The sequence below is a fragment of the Esox lucius genome, chromosome 15, assembly GCF_011004845.1.
Source record: "Esox lucius isolate fEsoLuc1 chromosome 15, fEsoLuc1.pri, whole genome shotgun sequence".
Taxonomy (NCBI): domain Eukaryota; kingdom Metazoa; phylum Chordata; class Actinopteri; order Esociformes; family Esocidae; genus Esox; species Esox lucius.
The window spans coordinates 4,975,484-4,995,279 of record NC_047583.1 but is presented as its reverse complement, the minus strand read 5'-3'; the positions used below and the strand labels follow the sequence as shown (position 1 = coordinate 4,995,279).

The following is a 19,796-nucleotide window of genomic DNA, read 5'->3' as shown; positions in this document are numbered from 1 at the left end:
GAGCAGGGATCTGAGATCCATGAACTCAGGTTAGCTAGTAGAGTCCAAACAAACATGGCGAAGCTGCATTTAGCAGTTATGCTGCACACAACTGGAATAAACTACCAGAAGATCTTAGACATGCCCCAAACGTATAAATTTTTAAATCTAGGTTAAAAACACTTCACAAGCCTATGAGGGAAGGATTAAACTTAACCACACTGTTAGCCTTACAGCTTTTATAGCTTCCTCATGGAATCTACTACTGAATATTTTTTTTTTTATTCTATTTCTATATTTTTCTTTTATGTTTTATTATTAAGAGGTTTTATTGTTTATATTCTAGTATTTGTTTTTATTCTATTGTATTTTTATATTTTTCTTTATAAAGCACATTGAATTGCAAGTGCTGTGTCCAGGCATTGCGCTATGCATTGTGCATAAGAACCATAAGCCATAATAAATTGGCCTTATTCCACACCCCCCCTTATTGCTAAATTATAAACATAGGATGGTATTGTTCCTTTATGTAGAATGTCAGTGATGTTTCCTGTTCAAAGACATAATAAGAACAAGGCAATCTCCCTCTCAGGTAGAACAATTATTTCCCCTTCTTTTTCCCAAGTAAAATAAGGAATGATTGACTTCAATGGCAAGGCATGCATGGTGAGATACACAGAATAATAAATAATTCATCCTATAGGATATGTCTATCTTTTAAATGCATTGGCAAAAGCAGACAAAACGTGCACCTAGAGAAAACAACGCATCAAGTGCTTTTGCAACGTAGTCAACCAAGTATAAGTGAACCACTTACACTGCCAGACACTTTTATACTAGACCAGCAGGTTTACCCCAAGAGTGTTCTCTCAGCAACATGACATCAGGTGAAATAATACTATTTTCCTATTGCTTTTAGCATAACTTCTTCAAATAGTTGTTTTTAACTCTTCAGAATAGTTTTTAATGTCAGAGTTTTTTTCTCCAACTGCAGCTCTAGGGTGAACTGCCTTGTGGGATTTAAAATTGACAATTTCAATCGAAAAAGGAAGAAAGCTGGATTTGATATATTTCTGAGAGTAGCTTACTGTTCAATTCAGTATAACCCAATCATGGCAGGTAATTTGAACCTGATTAAATGTGTCATTCTATCCTGCATAATCTTCATGAGGTTTTTAAGTGATGAGGCCAAAAACTCAAAACGTAAGTAATATTTATGTTTTCTTTTGGTTCCATTGTTGAAAAAAAATGTATTACATGTTTTTAATACATTTTCTGTTTACAATAACTGTTAACTTATTACTATAAACAGATAAATATGTAATGTTACAGACACATTGGTTATGGAAATTAGAATGTTGTTTGTAGAATCTGTCTTTAAGATGTATTATTTATTTGTTGTTGCACCAATGAAAATACAACTATTAGCACATATCAAACGATAGAGAGTATGAAACCTTAGTCTTTTCATTTACATCTATTTATATAGAATGAAAACCTACCCGATGGTATATACCAAGGGTACTAAGGATTTCAGGTCTCTGTAAGTAAAATTGACATGCAACTGCTCATTCTAAAGCTGTTTTGGCTGAGGGAGATTACCTCTAAAGTAATTCTGGTCGCACATCACATCACCCTGGGTTCAATATCGTCTTTCCCCTCCTAGGAATGTCATGATTGCCTTCAAAGTATAAGATCACTGTTGATACAATTCACATGTACCATCTAAATGCGAGGAGTTGTGTTTTCAGTCAATTTCCTCAGGTTTTGTAAATATGGACCTTTTTTAAATACCTTTCCAGGTGCATCATTAGACAGCAGGGGAATGCTAATTTCTTCCTTTCAAGAAGGCCTTTGGATGGTGGACACAGCGTTGTCTCACACCAGGACAGAGTAATGAACCATTGCTAATCCCAGTTTGTGTATGCTTCATTATTGCTGGGTGACATTGTTTTTTCATTGGGAAATTGGAAGAAAAATAAAAACAGTATTTTGCTTAATTAATTATTTAACTCCTGTTCGTAAATATGTGCAAGATTTGCATAGTGTTTGTGAATTAAGAATGTGACTGCCATTTTAAATGTTTACAAGTGGAGATTATAAATATGTATATAAATTATTCTTAATCAATATATGAATACTGTATATATATACTGTATTTACACACAAGACGACAGGTCCACTGTTTATCCTATCAATCCCTCTGACTGACAGGTTAGGTACACTCAAGTCCCCGATTCAGCTCTTTACATTTCTCCGGCAAGGGGAGCCTGAGACCCAAGCGATTTCCCGAGCTGCAGAGGTCTTTGATGCAACTCTGTTTATTCTAAAGGACAGAGCCAGCCGAAGACAGAAAAGGGGTCTGGTTGCATCAGGTAGGTCATGTTTCAATTCAACCGTTATCACATCATGTTTGAATAATGTAGGCTGTACTATGCTTGCAGTAACGGCACAAAGGGCATACCTACTATATTCAGATAGCCCACACTGATACTGTGAAGTGAACTGGAGTCTCCAGTTATCGGCCCAGAATAGAAGTGCAAAGACACGCGTGCAGGATCCACTTCACCGATAGTTAAATGTCAAAGATAAGCCTTTCGGAAATACCTGCAAAATGATTAAACCTCCCTGCACCAGCTTAATTAGAAGATCCGCTCCAGACTATTTGCATTTGTTAACTCGGTGCTGTCGTTTCTAAAGAGCTTCTTTCACTGGAAGACGTGGAGGTGATTGCAGATCTGTCGGGCTGTCCTTCACCAGTCCACACGGATGTCTGTCACCACGAGGGCTTCTCCAGCAAGTACAGCTCCATATCTGGAGTTTGCAACAACAGGTACCTCATATGTTTTTCTATTTGGTTAAATCTGATTGCAAATGAAGTTGAACCACAAGGGTCATTCCTAAAAAGCAGTGTGAAATGTATGGGGACTTTCTATTATTTCGATGAAGATATTATGTGTTTTTAGGTAGCAGAAAGTCAGACCTCTCTTTCCCACATACACATGCTAAACAAACACAAACACCCCCCCACCCCCACCCCACACACCATCGTTTATTTATTCCCGGTGAGATGTGGGAATCAGGAGATGCCATAACACCTGTTTTGTATTACGGGGTTATTTTGACAGATTTTGAACATCTCTTTTTTTCAGGCAAAAGCCTTTATGGGGCTCTGCCAACAACGTCCTGGCCAGATGGCTTCCGGCAGAATATGAAGACAGGGAAAGCCAGCCCAAGGGCTGGAACAGTGGGCAACTGTATAATGGCTTCCAACTTCCCCCGGTAATCTCCAAAGCGTTCTATTGCACGTGCACCATGGTTGCATGAAGAAAAGTTACATTACATTTGGATCCAATTTCTTTTTTTCCCCAGTATTATCTGCCTCTGAGTAAAAACATTGTAGATCAATTGCGTTTTCTTTTTTATGACAGAATTATGTCAGCAAATGATACGATCAAAACTTATAGTACATTTGTATTCATTGTGCAAGAACCAGATATTTACCATTTTCTAGTCCTACAAAATAGACATTTGTTATGAAGGAATGAGCATTTTTTTTAATGCCAACAGTATCCAATTATTTGCATTTGTATTTGCAATTCAGATACTTTCAGCAGACTTCCCCAGAAACATATAAATAAATATGCAATCCATTATGTACACAGTCTTACATTTACACAGACTTTGATACACTAAATTCAACCAAGAATTATTTTGTCCATATTAAACATATTTTTGGGGTAATTCTGAAGTTACTATATGTAATTTTTCTATGATTGTTCTGGTTTTTCTTGAGGAGATCATTATGTTTTTAAAACACATTTGGTCATATGCAATTTTCGCAGTGTGCTTGCATTTGTGAACAGTGTAGGTGACACTGTTGATTTATTCTTTATTTTGCATGAGGACAAGATTAGAATCTCCAAACATTTGAAGATTAGACTGAAAGAATTAAATCAAATGTTATCATCTAACCATCCTATGTTTCATGTTCCTATTGCAATACTAGGTACAGGAAGTCAGCAAGAAAATCCTGCAGAGCTCCATCAAATCAGTCACTCTAGATGATATTTATTCTCAAATGCTAGTGGACTGGGGCCAGTACATAGACCATGACATATCATTCACTCCTCAAAGCACCAGCAGAGTTGCTTTCTCTGGAGGACTGGACTGTTTAAAGACCTGTGAATACATAAATCCCTGCTTCCCTATTGAGGTAACTCAATTCTCCACATATTGAGGTATATCTCTCACATGATAAACCTGTTGATGTGTACCCTTGACATGATTATCATATTGAGGTATACCCTTCAGATAACAATAATGGGAACAGTTTCACAATAGCTATGTGTCTGCTTTCTTAGTCGACTACAAAAATTCCACAAATTCCACAAAAGTTGGAAGTCATTGAGTGGTTGTGAAGTGTCATTTTTGGTAAAATCTTACATAATATCATATACTAACCACATGTTATTTTATTTCCATCCAAGACAGTCTCTCATGACCAACTATCTGGAAATAGAAGCTGTGTTCCTTTCTTCCGCTCCTCACCAGCCTGCTTTTCGGGTAACGCACAGGCCACAACCGCAGACATCAAACCAGCACTACAGCGTCAACAAATGAACTCAATCACGTCTTTCTTGGACGCGTCCACGGTATATGGCCACACCCCAAATTTACAGAGTGCCCTTCGAGACCTGTCAAGCTCTGAGGGCAAGCTAGCTGTCAACAGCAGATTCATGGATCAACGGGGCAGATCCTACCTTCCCTTTGTCCTGAAGACCCCGTCTCCATGCTTCCAAGATTCAAACCATCGCCAAGGGGACAGGGTGGACTGTTTCCTGGCTGGAGACAGCAGGGTGAACGAGGTTCTGCCCCTGGTGGCTCTACACACACTGTGGGTGAGAGAACACAATAGAATTGCAGAGGCCTTGCATGACCTCAACCCACACTGGAGTTCAGAGATAATATACCAGGAGGCTCGTAAGATCATTGGCGCTCTACACCAGGTAGGTCCTACCGAAGGAACTGACTTTATGCTAATTTCCAGCAAGCGGGCAGTGACGGAGTACCAATGGCAGGGTTGATGTTCTCTGCATTTTGAAGTCCCTTCTTTTTTCTGCTTGTTAGCTAAAATGTTGCTCGCTAGCTCAAAAACTGGACAAGAAATGTATAATTGCGGTGTCCAGTTTCCCCATTATTTATGATGCTTCTCTGTCTTCATACAGAGATAGAATTGTAAAATTGATGCATAGAAGGTTTCAGAGATCGTTGGGATCATGGGTGAGTGATACATGCATAACGTAAAATGAAGTGAATTGCTATTTGACCATTGACAAATCATTGACCTGGCATGGTGTTGATACATAATATGTTTTTAGTAATGGAGTCACGCAAATAATAAATACTTGCTAATAATTGTGGAGACTGGTGTTTCCCCTATACTGGTTGACTGGTTGGCTGTCATAAATCAGGAAGACACGCCCGCCTGAGTGGGCAGTGTGCACGCAAGGGAGGGCTCAGCGACAGCTCGCCAGAGATTGAGCAATTTGCAAATTGAGCGAGCCAGCAGTGTGCACGTAGAGTTATACTTCAGAATGATTATCTCGTTCTGAAAAAATGGGAAAAAAATAGAATTTAAAAAATTCAAAAAATGACTTGTTAAAAATTACATTAGTTCACTGTTTCCCAGCCCTGGTCCTCGGGACCCAAAGGGGTGCATGTTTTTGTTTTTGCCCTGGCACTCACACACCTATTTTGAATGTTGCCCTACCACTTACACACTCGAGGGAGGTAATCAACCTGTCATCGAGGCTTTAATTTGGATCAGGTGTGTGAGTGCTAGGGCAAAAACAAAAACATGCACCCCTTTGGGTCCTGAGGACCAGAATTGGGAAACACTGCATTAGTCAATGCAAATATTATTACATAAATGAGTTCTATGTCAATATCCAGACATAGTTTCACTTCAATATCCAGACATAGTCGCACCTCAGTATACAGCCATAGAATTGTAGCGTCAACCATTTTTGAATGTGTTCTGTGCGTGCCCTACACGTCTTTGTCTAGGCTCTGATTAGCTAGGTACAAGGCATTGTGGGTAAAAAGAGAATTGCAGGTTTGGTAAGTTAGAGTAAGTCAGAGTAGGTTTATTTCTGGAATGTTAGATAGAGTTGGATGTTTGTTAGGGTAAGCCTTCGAGTTGGTTCACCGGCTCTATGTTTGTTGTCATACTACATAGCCAAAAGTATGTGGACACCCGACCAACCCTCCTAATGTATATGAGCTTTTTGATCATCCTATTCCAAAACCATGGGTATTAATATGGAGTTGCTCCTAGACTCTCCCACTTCACAATTATAGCAGTTACAATTGACCAGGGCAGATCTAGTAGGGCAGACGTTTCTCACTGACTTGTGGCAAAGGTGGCATCCTACGACAGTACCACGTTTAAAGTCACAGAGCTCTTCGGTACGACTCATTGTACTGCCGATGTTTGTCTATGGAAATTTCATGGCTATGTGCTGTATTTTATGCACCTGTGAGCAATGGGTGTGGCTGAAACAGCTGAACTCAATAATTAGTAGGGGTGTCCTCATACGTTTGGCCATATAGTGTATGTTAACCTGTTTGAGTCATTGTGTGGCAGCTGGTTCCAGTGTAGTTGTCTCAGGCCTACTGAATGAAAATTAAGCAGGCAGTTTATTGAGGAGAAGCTCGATACACTATAAAGTGTATCAATATCCAGCCATAGTTTTACCTCAATATAAAGCCATAGATCCAACTGAATATCCAGCTATATTTCTACCTCAATATTCAGCCATAGTTCCACCGGAATATAAAGCAATGGTTCTACTTGAATACCCAGCAATATTTCTACAACCATATAAAGCCGTGGTTCCAACTCAATGAAAAGCAGTGGTTCTGTAGGTCTGCACATACCGCAGATACACAAAACGACATACGGACCAGTGTCTCTGAGTTTCAGTGTGTGATGTGTTGAGATTCTGGTGAGCCAAAGCCTTTATAAATAGTGATGCCAGATTACATTTTCTGAAGGGAATCACAGGGGGACAAATCCTCAACAATCAACTCAGGCCTCCGGATATCTCGAAATACCATCTGAGTGGAACATGACCCGTTTACTGTATACACCCTGTCAAAGATAAGGATACCTTGTGGTGTGTTAAAGTTATATTTCTTATCAAGCGATTCATATAAATATTTATCTAAAGGTCTCCTTTTGCTTTGTTCTACATTTCCCCTCAGATTATAACCACCAGGGATTATGTTCCTAAAGTCATTGGAAGGGAGGCTTTTGATCGGTACATTGGTCCCTATGGAGGATATGATCCAACTATAAACCCCTCCGTCTCCAATGTGTTTGCAACAGCAGCATTCCGATTTGGCCATGCCACCATTTCCTCAGTTCTCAGGAGACTCAACGAGAGCTTCCAGGAACACGAACAGTTCTCTTCTCTGAGTCTGCATAAGACATTCTTCAGTCCTTGGAGACTCGTCAAAGAGGGTCTGTATTCTCTAATAGGATGAACTGTTGCATACTAAACACTTTGAGATGTAAAGGGCAGGGGATAAAATCTGCTTCGGTCAGCTCCAGCGATACGTTGTAGTATTTCCTCAGATCTGTAATTATTTTATGGACAAAGAAATACATGATTTCCAAGGTTGTGGAAAGTACCCGACCTTAAATTACACTTTCACATGCATCTTAATTAAGGTAATGGGCATACTGTGGCGACGGATGTAAATATAGCATATGCCTATGGGGTTACACAACCTACTGTTCATTTGACTGCTAAAATCACAGTAGACTCATTAAAGACTTTAAAGGAATGATTTCTTTTCTTTTTGTGCACTGTGTATGCCCACTTACAGTTGAGAAAATTAACTACAGTGGATATAAAAAGTCTAAACACCCCTGTTAAAATGCCAGGTTCTTGTGAAGTAAGAGATATGAGGCAAAGCACCTTTTGATTTTATTACAGCACTCAGTCTTTTTGGGTTTCCCCAGTTATAAGAGGGTGTGCACACTTACAAAACCAGGTTATTGTAAGGTTTTTATTTTTAATTTTTTCCCCCTCAAAGATTTCAGTTTGTTTTTTCAATTTAATTGTTCACATCATAGGTCACATTAAAAGTGAAAAAAGTTCTGACATTATTTATCTTTGTCTCATTCTTTCACATTACAAAAACCTGCCATTTTAACAGGGGTGTGTAGACTTTTTATATCCACTGTAGGTATATTAACATACACCATATAGCCAAAAGTATGTGGACGTAACCCCACTAATTATAGAGTTGAGCTGTTTCAGCCAGACCCATTGCTCACAGGTGCACAAAATACAACACATAGCCAATGAATCTCCATAGACAAACATTGGTAGCACAATGAGTTGTACTGAAGAGCTCAGTGATTTTAAATGTGGCACTGTCACAGGATGCCACCTTCACCACATGTCAGTTTGTGAAATTTCTACCCTACTGGATCTGCCCCAGTCAACTGTAAGTGAAAGTGTCTAGGAGCAACAACAGCCCAGCCACGAAATGGTAGACTAAGCGAACTCACAGAGCGGGCCGCTGAGTGCTGGAGTGCATAGCTTGAAATATCGCATATCATCTGTTGCATCATTTACCACAGAGTTCCGAACTGGAAGCAACATCAGCACCAAGAACATCGAGAACTTCACAAATTGGGTTTTCATGACCGAGCTGCTGTACACAAGCCTCATATCAACATGCGCAATGCCAAGCGTCGGCTGGAGTGGTGTAAAGGACGCCGCCACTCGACTATAGAGCAGTGGAAAAATGTTCTCTGGAATAATGAATCATGCTTCACTATCTGGCAGTCTGATGGACGAATTTGGGTGGAGTAGATGCCAGGAGAATGCTACCTACCGCAATCCATAAGGCCTGCTGTAGAGTTTGGTGGAGGAGGGATAATGGTCTGGAGCTGTGTTTCAGGGTTTGGGATAAGTCCCTTAGTTCTAGTGAAAAGTCATTTTAATGCTACAAAATTTTTTAGACAACTGATGGGCGGGGGTAACTCCATATTCATTTTCAAGGTTTCAGAATGGGATGTCCAACAAGCTCATATAGGTGTGATGGCCGGGTGTCCACATACTTTTGTCCATATAGTGTATAAACAGATGTACTTAAGTACATTTGACATGGGGTCCCAAACAACTGTGCTGCTCCATCCCATTGCCTCCCATTCTCAGGCCATGCTCAGTGTCTACTAGTAAGCGGCAGTTACTGCACGATTTCTTCAAGTCCACTGCACATTTGAGTCTCGACTACCTATCTGCTAAATAATTTGAATAGAAGTATCTGTGGAAAGTACTGGAAAGTGTATTGCAAAATGTCATGCTTTTATCTGAGGTGGACTAGAGCCGATTCTAAGAGGTTTGTTGGGGACGCCGGCGGCTGTGGTGAACCCTGACAACCTGCTGACGAAGGAGCTGACAGGGAGACTGGTGACTCTGAATGTCCCAGGGGACCTGGACCTGGCAGCACTCAACCTGCAGAGGGGGCGCGATCACGGACTCCCAGGTTTGTGTTACTCGTCAACACAACTCAATAATTACAACAGTTGTAACAGTTCAAAACAAATGTAATTGAAATCCAAGCAACTAAAAAAACAACAAGCATCAATCGCTCTGCAGTCCCCTTTTGGGATCTGTTTTCTTTGATCTTGGTATGCAGGCGTAATGGAATTGCACCATAATTACATTCCAGGTTACAATGACTGGAGACAATTCTGTGGACTTGAGAGAATATGGAATCGAGACGATTTCAGACAAGTTGCAAACGATGAAAGTGTTGCTGAAAAGATAATGGATCTGTATAAACATCCTGACAACATTGACATATGGCTTGGGGGACTGGTAGAGGAACCTCTTCCTGGTTCCAGGACGGGTCCACTCTTTTCGTGTCTCATTGGAAAACAGGTGGCAATGCTTCGAGACGGGGACAGGTGAGCTTTTTGAAACATTGACAGCTGCACTGTGGTAGTGGGTGATGCTTAGACCCCTGTTATGCAACACATTGCCTCATCCATCTTCACTAAATTTAATTGACTCTTATGTTTTCATTTGATTTCTAGGTTCTGGTGGGAGAGTGAGGGTGTGTTCACAGAGCGTCAGAGGATGGAGCTTCAAACTCACTCTCTATCTTGCGTCATCTGTGACAACAGTGAAATAAACGAGGCCCCGCTGGACCCCTTCGTGTTTGGGAGATACCCAGATGGTTTCCGCTTGTGCAGCAATATACCATCAATGAGCTTGGAGGCCTGGAGGGAGGAGCCTCACCCAGGTACACTACGCCTCTTCTCTCGACTGTGTGGTGTGTTTAGAAACCTTGTTGTCCAACAAATGATCACGGCAAGGTGAAAATGGCATCTGCGTTTTTCCAGGTGAATATGAGTTCCTGTATTGTGGGTAGTTACCAGCATAGTGGTCAGGCAAAGCGAAGAAAGCCAATACAAGACGTGATATGAACAAAGAATTCGGAGAAGGTTCCACTTAAATCACACATGATTATAATAATCCAACTTGAAAGTAGGAATTGTAGTGGGCAAAAATGTAGTGGGCTATATTTTGCTTGGACATCGCCATTGAAAGCATCTGCCGTTTTAATGTTTGTTACTGGGCAGTACTTCCTATGAGTTAAGGAAGGGTTGGTAATATTCTGTCAAGGGTAGCCATTTATGACTTGCCCAATATGGACATTGTTTTAACCAATGATAATTTAGTATGAAAGAACGCCAAAACTGGACAAACCTGTGTAATATTTCCATTCAGGCTGCCCTACTTATTCTCTCTACACCTAAGGGGCTGCCCCAGAGGGGTTCTTCTTGCTGGCTGTTTCTTGCTGGCTGTTTCTGTATATGGCAGGCAGGGCACAACATGTGAAAGGGGACCATGCCAGTGACCAAAAGGTTGCTGGATTGAATCCCAAGTTGGTTGTAGATCAACTGCAATAAATGAGCATAAAATATTGGTTATTCCATTGTTAGTAATGAACTAACTACCAGTTGTTAGTAATTTTTTTAGTAACATGCACGCTATAAAGATATATTAATTAAATGTATTGTTTTACACTCTGTCTTATCACAGTACTATCTAAAACCTTATGTATGTTCTGTAGGATCTGTAACATTTCAGTAGGATTTTAAGTTAAAAATACAAATAAATGCAGGGATTGTTGTTGTTGCACACATTGCATGTGAACAATTTATGTTATGTTTAATGTTAAACAATATGTCTCACTTAAATTCCAGCCCTCAGCTTCTGCGGCAGTCCAGGGAAAATAGCGAATGGCGATTTTGTATTTCTTTCCAAATCCGAAGAATTTGTAGTTTTGTATTCCTGCTACCATGGTTACAGCTTAAAGGGTGTGGCTGAAATGGTATGTACTGAGAACGGCTGGAGTGGTCCATCCCCTCAGTGTGAAGGTAGGTTGGACATTTTTGCCACCATTTGAATCGTCATGGCACATAATGTACTCATTAAAGGTAGACTTCATACTGAAATATTCTTAATCTCATTAAGTCCAAAGACATTATGGTTTGTAATGCAATGAACAAACATCAGTGCAGGCTAATGATCTCTGAGTATGCAGGCAATGTCTATAAAGCCAGTTACAAAATCTGCCCATATTTTCCAATACACAGCCTACTACTAGTAATGCTAAAATACTGAGTTCTATAATGGAATTACCATAATTTAAAAACTCACTCTTTCCCAAAACTTTTGCCAATATTTTATACTGGGTAAAACAACGATTCATCACTGAGTAATATTGCCTCGGTTCTTAACTGCCCTCCAGTGGTCATTTTAGATTAACACCACTTTAAGAGAATTAGTGTTGCCTGCAGTAGGTTTGTGCTCTCACACATTTACTGGCATGACCTGATCAAATATAATATGATCAGACATTGTATTTCCTTCTCCTTTTCAGATGCCAGTTAGGATGAAAAGCAAAAGAGACCGTTGATGAAAATGAAGCAGAAAAACAGATAATGATCTGCAATGCCTCTTTGACGTCTTTTCTTCTTCAGAATTTGCCATGTATCAAAAAGAAAATAATGCCAAGAGATGTTCAGCGTTGGTGGTTAATCAAAAAGAAACACACAGTAATTCTGTCAAACGTTCCTCCGAGGCAATAAAAAAAAAACAGACCGTGAAAGGTGTTCCTGACATGTTGTTCCGGGTATCACCCAAAGAAGTTATGCTGTGCATGTATGTGTGACAAAAAGGGTAAGAGAGAGAATATTAGAGGAGGAAGAGGAAAAACAAATAAAGGGTTTAAGGCCCATAACAGCGATTTTCCAGATGTGCAATATATTCCACAATGTAAGGTCAGAAAGGTGTTGCTGGCATGTTGTTTTGTTATAATCTTCGATTTGTAACCTTAATCTGTGTCTGCAAAACGGGGCCTATATTTTATGTCGGCCTTTATTTAACTTGCTGAAGTCTTTCACAGATCAATGGTGACCTTACAATGGTGGCAGTTCTTAATGGTGGTTTACATGTGTCATACCACACATGGGAGAAGCTCTGTGGTTTGGGGACCTCCTCCAAGCTATCACATTTGCCGTCCTCCAGGTGACACTGTGAACGCTTTGTTTAGTGCTGATGAACACTCCACTAGAACACTACCTCCTTCCAGAGCACTTTGTAAGTGCATCATGGGAGTGCTCCGCAGGGGTCAGAGGTTGAGCGGAAGAAGCGGCTTGGGTGCGGTCAGAGAAGTTCTCACAGGGTGCATGACGTTAGGAGCATATCTCACCCAACCTTTTTGTGGCTTAAGCAGAATGTTCTGACATTGTTGGGTTTTGAAAATAGAAGAGAATACAATAAGCAAAACAGAGATATTTAACCTGGTCATAAACAAACAGATTCTTAATTAATGCAAGTCCTCAGTCAGTGGTCTAAACCCCAGAGAAATTCACCTTTGGTAAGTTTTTAAGGTTATTTCACACTCAGGTGTACAACAACGAGAAGCTGATTTACCTCTGTAGAGATTAAATAATATAACCCTATGCAACCCTGAGATCAGGTGTGGTTAACATTTATATACTGAAAGATTATTATTAATTATGTTAAACACAGCAGGAGCTTTAAATAAGAGCTTTATTTTAAAAAATCACATTCAAACTCATGTTAAATAGAAGTTATTACACACCTGACATCATTTAAAGTGACTCAAATAAAGTTCAGCTGTTCTAGTAGGATTTTCCTGACATTTTCTTTGTTGCATCTCAGAGCAAAAGCCATGGTCCGCAGAGAGCTTCCAAAGCATCAGAGGGATCTCATTGTTGAAAGATATCAGTCAGGAGAAGGGTACAAAATACTTTCCAAAGCATTAGATATACCATAGAACACAGTGAAGACAATCATCATCAAGTGGAGAAAGTATGACAGAGACATTACCAAGAACTGGACGTCCCTCCAAAATTGATGATAAGACGAGAAGAAAACTGGTCAGGGAGGCTTCCAAGAGGCCTACAGCAACATTAAAGAAACAGTAGGAATTTCTGGTACTGGCTGGATGCTACATAAGACAAAAATCTCCCGTATTCTTCATAGGAATGGGCTATGGGGGAGGGTGGCAAGACAGAAGCCTTTTCTTACAAAGAAAAACATCCAAGCCCGGCTGAAGTTTGCAAAAAACAACATCAACTCTCCGAAAAGCATGTGGGAAAATGTGTTAGGGTCTGGTGAAACACAGCACATCACGCAATGAACACCATACCCACAGTGAAGCATGGTGGTGACAGCATCATGCTTTGGGGCTGGTTTACTTTAGCTGGAACCGGGGCCTTAGTCAGGGTGTCAGGAATTATGAACAGTTCTAAATACCAGGCAATTTTGGCACAAAATGTTCAGGGATCCGTTAGAAAGCTGAAGATGAAGTTCACCTTTCAGCACGACCCAAAGCACACATCCAAATCCACAAAAGCATGGCTTCACCAGAAGAAGATTAACATTTTGGAATGGCCCAGCCAGAGCACAGACCTGAATCCAATTGAACATCTGTGGGGTGATCTGAAGAGGCGCAAATATTGCCACGTCAAGATGTGCCATGCTAATAGACTCCTACCCAAAAAGACTGAGTGCTGTAATGAAATCAAAAGGTGCTTCAGCAAAGTATTAGTTTAAGGGTGTGCACATTTATGCAATCAGGTTATTGTTAGTTTTTGATTTTTCCCCCTCAAAGATTTGACACTGTTTTTCAATTGAATTGTTCACGTTATAGGTCACATTAAAGGTGGAAAAAGTTCTGACATGATTTATCTTTGTCTTTTTCTTTTATATCAAAAGAACATTTTAACAGGGGTGTGTAGACTTTTTATGTCCGCTGTATCTCTAGGTATAAAGCACAGTAGTGAGTTTTAAAATCAGAAACGGTAATAAACCTGGAGGCATGAAGTGACTGGAGTTTGGTTGTTCCCGATTGCATACACACAACACCCCCATAATCAAAAACAGACATAAGACTGGCCTGAACTATTTTTTTCTGATTAACGGGAGGAAACCAATTTTGGATTTTAACTTTCTCACTGGTTCTAAACATGAGTTTTGAAGGACAACTTGTCATCAAGCCATATAACAATATAGAGCTCAGGACAAAATTAAGAGACCCCTGCACCTTTTTCTTTTCTTTCCCAAAAAGTTGAAAAGGAAGGTTTTGAGTGAGGAACAGAAGGGTTAAAATTAAGAGACCACTGCAAATTGAACGCTTCTGTTCCTCACTCAATACTTTCCTTTGGAGTTTGTTACGTGTTAACTGTTCAGATTGGTAATATCATATTAATTTACATACACGTTATATGACCTAAGGAAGAGCATGTAATTCTTTTAATTTGCATTCGGCACTAATTTACAGTGTCATCTATAGTACAAGAGTCGTATTTCAAGTATAAAAATGCTTTGTCAACATTAGGTGCAATGGAATACAATACTGTGTCGGTAGCATTTTAATACATTTCACAATTTCTTCCAGTATAATTTATGCTGTTGATAGAGACAGCAAAGAGTAGAGGGTCCTTGTACAGAGCCTGGCACAAACCCTCTTTTGTAGTTCAGGAAATTTGAAACTATTAACCATATATTTTATACCCAGCCTGAAACCCCTAAAATCATATGCATATGTTTCCCCAGAAATGTGCACTGTTTTGCAATGTTTGTTATCCATCCAAAAATGTAAAAGCTACAATACATTTTTAATAATGTTTTCAATTTAGTAAAACGTATGACTCTTCATGTACCCTTTAAACACTGCTACACTTTTGATTGATAGAACAATTTGACCAAAACCAAAGACATTGTTGTGTTCAGGAGACTTCAATGATTCCAAAGATGGCATGGATGAGTTTGTAGTTCCAACGGTTTGGTGCTGGCGTTTGTTCATATGTCACTTTGAACATATTTGTCTCTATCTCCGGCAGCAAAATCACAAAGAGCCTTTATAAACAGAGAAAACCAAAAGAATACACAACAGTATTGTCACCCTAAACCAGAGGGGGCAGAACAAAGAGTTTGTGTAGGGATGTAGGGTTTGAGCATTGCCTGAAGATAGGGAGGGGCTGTACCCCTTGCTGCTCTGCAGTCAAGCACCAAGATCTGGTAATGGATGCAAGTTTCAAATGTGACTAACGCTATGACTAGCATGTGTGACTAGAACATTTCAGTTGCGCCCCCAGCGGGCCAATTGGTTTGATTTTGCATTATTCCCTGAGTTTTAGTGTCTGAGATTATGCGAGTAAACCCTTTCAAAATGTTTTAAGACATGCAAATAACAAGGTTTTATTTTTAAACACGTACAACTGATCGGCTTACTGCCTCTGCTTGAGATTCTGACAACATCTTAATGATAGCAAAGTTCAACAACCAGTGCCTTAACGGTGCGTCAGGGTACACTAATGTTAAGGAGTGTTGGGGCAAGAAATAAATGGTGGCTGGTTCTGTTTGGCAAGCTGACAAGGAAAACAAGCCTGTTTCTCTGTCTCTGACCTAGACAGTTAAGATGAATTGCTCTCAGGCCACTGTGGTAAATAAGAATGTGTTCTTAGCATAGTTATATGGTAAAAAGAAACCAGGCAAGCCTAGTTCAGACGGCCCGCAATCAAATGTTTTAATCGTGGCTGCTCTCTCTCGAGAATCGAACACAGCTCGCCCACGTGAAAGGCATTGTCGTTAGGCACTATGCAACCATTAACATCACACCAAGTTTGTATATTTTGTTAGACACCATTTACTAGTGTTAAACTGAGTAACGTTTCTTATTAAGTTTACCTCCACCACAAATAGTAACTGTATGACTTTTCCCACTGGACGTTTTAAAAGCTTATTAGCAAGTAATGTTTCATGGACGCCATTAAATTATGTTAAACTGAGTAATGTTTTGGTACTATGTTTACCTCCACCACAAATAGCATCTATGAACTTTATCGCTTTTGCCACTGGCCGTTTTAACAGCTTATTAGCCATTCGTGAATGACATTGGTGTCAATAACCAGTGATGGCCATTCGAGGCTTAATTTTGGGTTATTTAAGCAGCAGGATATTAAGCTGGCAGCACTCAGATTTTCTTCATCACAATAAAAGCCATAATTGAAATGTACAAGGTAATATAGTTAACAATCTAGTCTGTGAAAAAGAACAAACAAGAATAACATTGGAACGGACATTAAACATAAAATGTACAGACAAGACTCTTAACTATATAATCTTACATAGTTCAATTATGGCTTTGATTTTGAAAAAGAAAATCTGAGTTAACACTGCTAGCATAATATACTGCTGCTAGAAGAACGCAAATGAAGCCTCAAAGAACCGTTTTATTTCAGGCTCCCTATTACGTAGCTACGCAAAGTTGTAACCAGCGAAGTTTTTTCTGTCCTGAACTTCAGGCATAATGTGTTTTGAATGTTACGCTATTTAACAAAGGGTAGTCAGTCACTCAGTCAATCAGTCAGGGACGGAATCAGTAAGAGACATTCACTCTTCTAGGCCGGCTCCACTTACATGGTCTGGCAAAAAAGTACCTATTATTTTAACCACATTTGACAGATTTACTATACAAAATAAAGATCTCCATAAGCAGTCCAGGTATGTTATGACATAGCTAAAGTTTGTGTTCGTGTGTTGGTGTGCGCGCGCGAAACACAAGACTGTGTGAATGTCATAATGACACAGATTCCCATCCAACCAACTCCTTTTACATTTACTTTTTACACTGTCCACAGTTTAGACTAAAATGAATCAGTTGAGCTCTTGCCTAAACTTCAGTGTCAAGTCGTTTCTATGTGATGGACAGCAGTGAAGAACTGTTTGTTTTTCTCCCTAGTTGATTTTTAAAAGTGAAAATTACAACCCACTAACTTCCTTTTGCGTACATATAACACGGGTTCACACTTCACAATTTCGTGCTATGCATACGCCAAAGTCCTTTTTTGCGTGCAGTCGAGACGCGATCTCCCATGAATAATTATGCCAATCAGTTTTTTATGACCAGTATCACAAAGCAATGACAGGGACCAAGGTGAATCAAACTGGCCCTTGAGCGATTACACCACCAGTTTTACCACCAGTGAAAACAGAAATTCCTTTACATTCACATTCTTCGATTATTATTAGGTATCAAGTTACTTCTAACTTCGGATTACCTACTGTGTATCAATAACATTAAACTATTAATACATATAATTTCCCAATACCTTATTTTGAAGTATTGCTTTGCATATTGAGGTGGGCCAGAAGGCCTTTGCTGATAAATTCTTACAACATTCCCCAAAGTCCCTTATTTTCCCCAAAATCACAACATTCTAAAAAACCCTGTGCAACCCTACTCACACATCACTGGCCTATGAAGGGATGGGTACAATTTCACAAACTTTCAACTTCTTTGAACTATTTGAGTAAAAAAATACTTATGGTCGACTTTCAGGACGTTACCAATGTTCCCTGCACGTCATCAGAAGGTAAAATAGATGGACCCATCCTCATTTCACTCCCTCCTCGCCACCTCCTCTTCCTCTCTATCTACTGCTGTTACACTTTTCTTTTAACTCAAATTTCCCTCAGGAAACCCCTTGAAAGTCTTCGCCAACTTCTCATTTGAAGCCCTGGAAATTCCATACTTGGACACTTGGATACTGGAGCTAAGTTCCTACTACATTCGCTGATGAAGGTAACCTGTGAGGTGCGAGGGTAGCGAGTGCGTAAAGGAGAGGCAAACACCAAAGTAACAACAACACCGACACGAAGAATCACGTTTAGACATGGCTCTTGTTATATATATACATATATATACACACACACACACACACACACACACACATATCGAGCATTTTTGCTAACTAACAATTAGTTCACTAATTTAGTAATCGTTGTTGTACAGTCACGACTTACATATATATAACGCGCACGGCACCACACGGTCAGGAACTAAAATAGACTGACTAACTCAAAACAGGTGTGAGGGTGTGTTGGGTGCGCTGCTGACATCTTCTCCAGCCGGCGGCTAGTACACCGGGGAGGTGGAGCGCCGGAGAGGGAGAGAGCACGCAGCCCCACGCGGAGCAGCATAACTCAATTTAACAAACCCAATTTTACAAAACACACAAAGATATTTTAATTTTGAAACTATTCATGCGTTTAACATTACTTACGCGGAAAAAGTAAGTACACCCCAATTTTTAGGCTACTTCACAGAAAATGTAAAAAAATTATATCAGGTGCAATAACAGGTGCAAATGATTAGAAAATCATTGCCAAGTAACTTGGGAGCAAGGCACCCGCCTTCATAAAGGTTAGGACCTTGCTGTGGTTTGGTCTTAACCATATTGGTGTGTGATAACAAATGTTGTCCAAGTTCCAATGCCTTATCAAATGCCCTCAGAAGATAGATAATTGATGCCAATTCCCTTCCATGAGAACATTTGGTGCATTATGCTTATTTCAAACCATACCTGCCAAACCTCATTCCGAAAGCTGACAGACTAGATGCTTAAACATGACTGTTCGCCACACCTAAACTATAAATGATCCCGCCCTGTTCCTGACTATTTCACTCCTCTTTGTTAAAGCACTGGGCATAGACAGGTAAGCAAATTTCACGATCTACAGTATAATACAGTAATAACTAAGGCTAGAGTTCAATTGGTTGTCCATTAAGAGCACAATGGTTGTATCGAAAACATTCTTAAAGCAGTAAAAATAAACATAATGCTTCCTAAATATTTTTTTTATGAAATAAAAACACAAAGTAAAAATGACATGGTAAATATTTGCAATAACTATACACAAATATGCATGTATTAATACATTAATAAAAATGCATTAACGGTTACTTGATGGATCTATAGAGCAGGATTTGCATCGTTAACTCATGAAGTATACCTTCATAAACTTGAATTAATACATCTAATTTCGAATAATCAATGACTACTGCATGAGTGTACAGACCAATTATTTTGTGTTAGTAAACATATTAATAAACTCATAGTGCATAAATATATATGGATGTTAGTTAATGATCATTTATCAGAATGGGTGGATTTAATCATGTATACAACACAGTTGTTCATGCTTTGAGCTGGACTGCTGCTGTAGTTTATTTTTCTCTTGTGTGCATTGAAAATGCTATTAAACTATTACTACTGAAAAGAAACCCTACTACAACATTTAATTCACAAATGTTCATTAATTATCATTATGTCATAGTTTACAAACATCTATAAGTGCTATAAAGCTATGAATAACCTAATGAATAGTAGTGACTGTACAACA

General features: G+C 39.5%; 2 protein-coding genes across 7 annotated transcripts in view; both read left to right on the top strand.

The window, feature by feature from the left end:
• The first annotated feature begins 1,091 nt into the window (after positions 1 to 1,091).
• Positions 1,092 to 18,190, top strand: tpo (thyroid peroxidase). Its single transcript, XM_034297419.1, has 12 exons — positions 1,092 to 1,098; positions 2,244 to 2,354; positions 2,680 to 2,812; positions 3,132 to 3,261; positions 3,989 to 4,195; positions 4,470 to 4,988; positions 7,249 to 7,507; positions 9,379 to 9,549; positions 9,736 to 9,973; positions 10,103 to 10,311; positions 11,279 to 11,452; positions 18,090 to 18,190. Exons 1-12 carry the CDS (start codon positions 1,092 to 1,094, stop codon positions 18,188 to 18,190), a joined length of 2,259 nt encoding a protein of 752 aa, XP_034153310.1.
• An 895-nt stretch (positions 18,191 to 19,085) lies between these two features.
• LOC105009564 overlaps positions 19,086 to 19,796 on the top strand; it is a 45,205-nt gene continuing 44,494 nt past the window's right edge. For all 6 annotated transcript variants that reach the window (XM_034297214.1, XM_034297212.1, XM_029125323.2 and 3 more), the window contains exon 1: positions 19,086 to 19,109. The gene's annotated coding sequence lies outside the window, so the exon portion shown is untranslated. The remainder of the gene's footprint in view (positions 19,110 to 19,796) is intronic.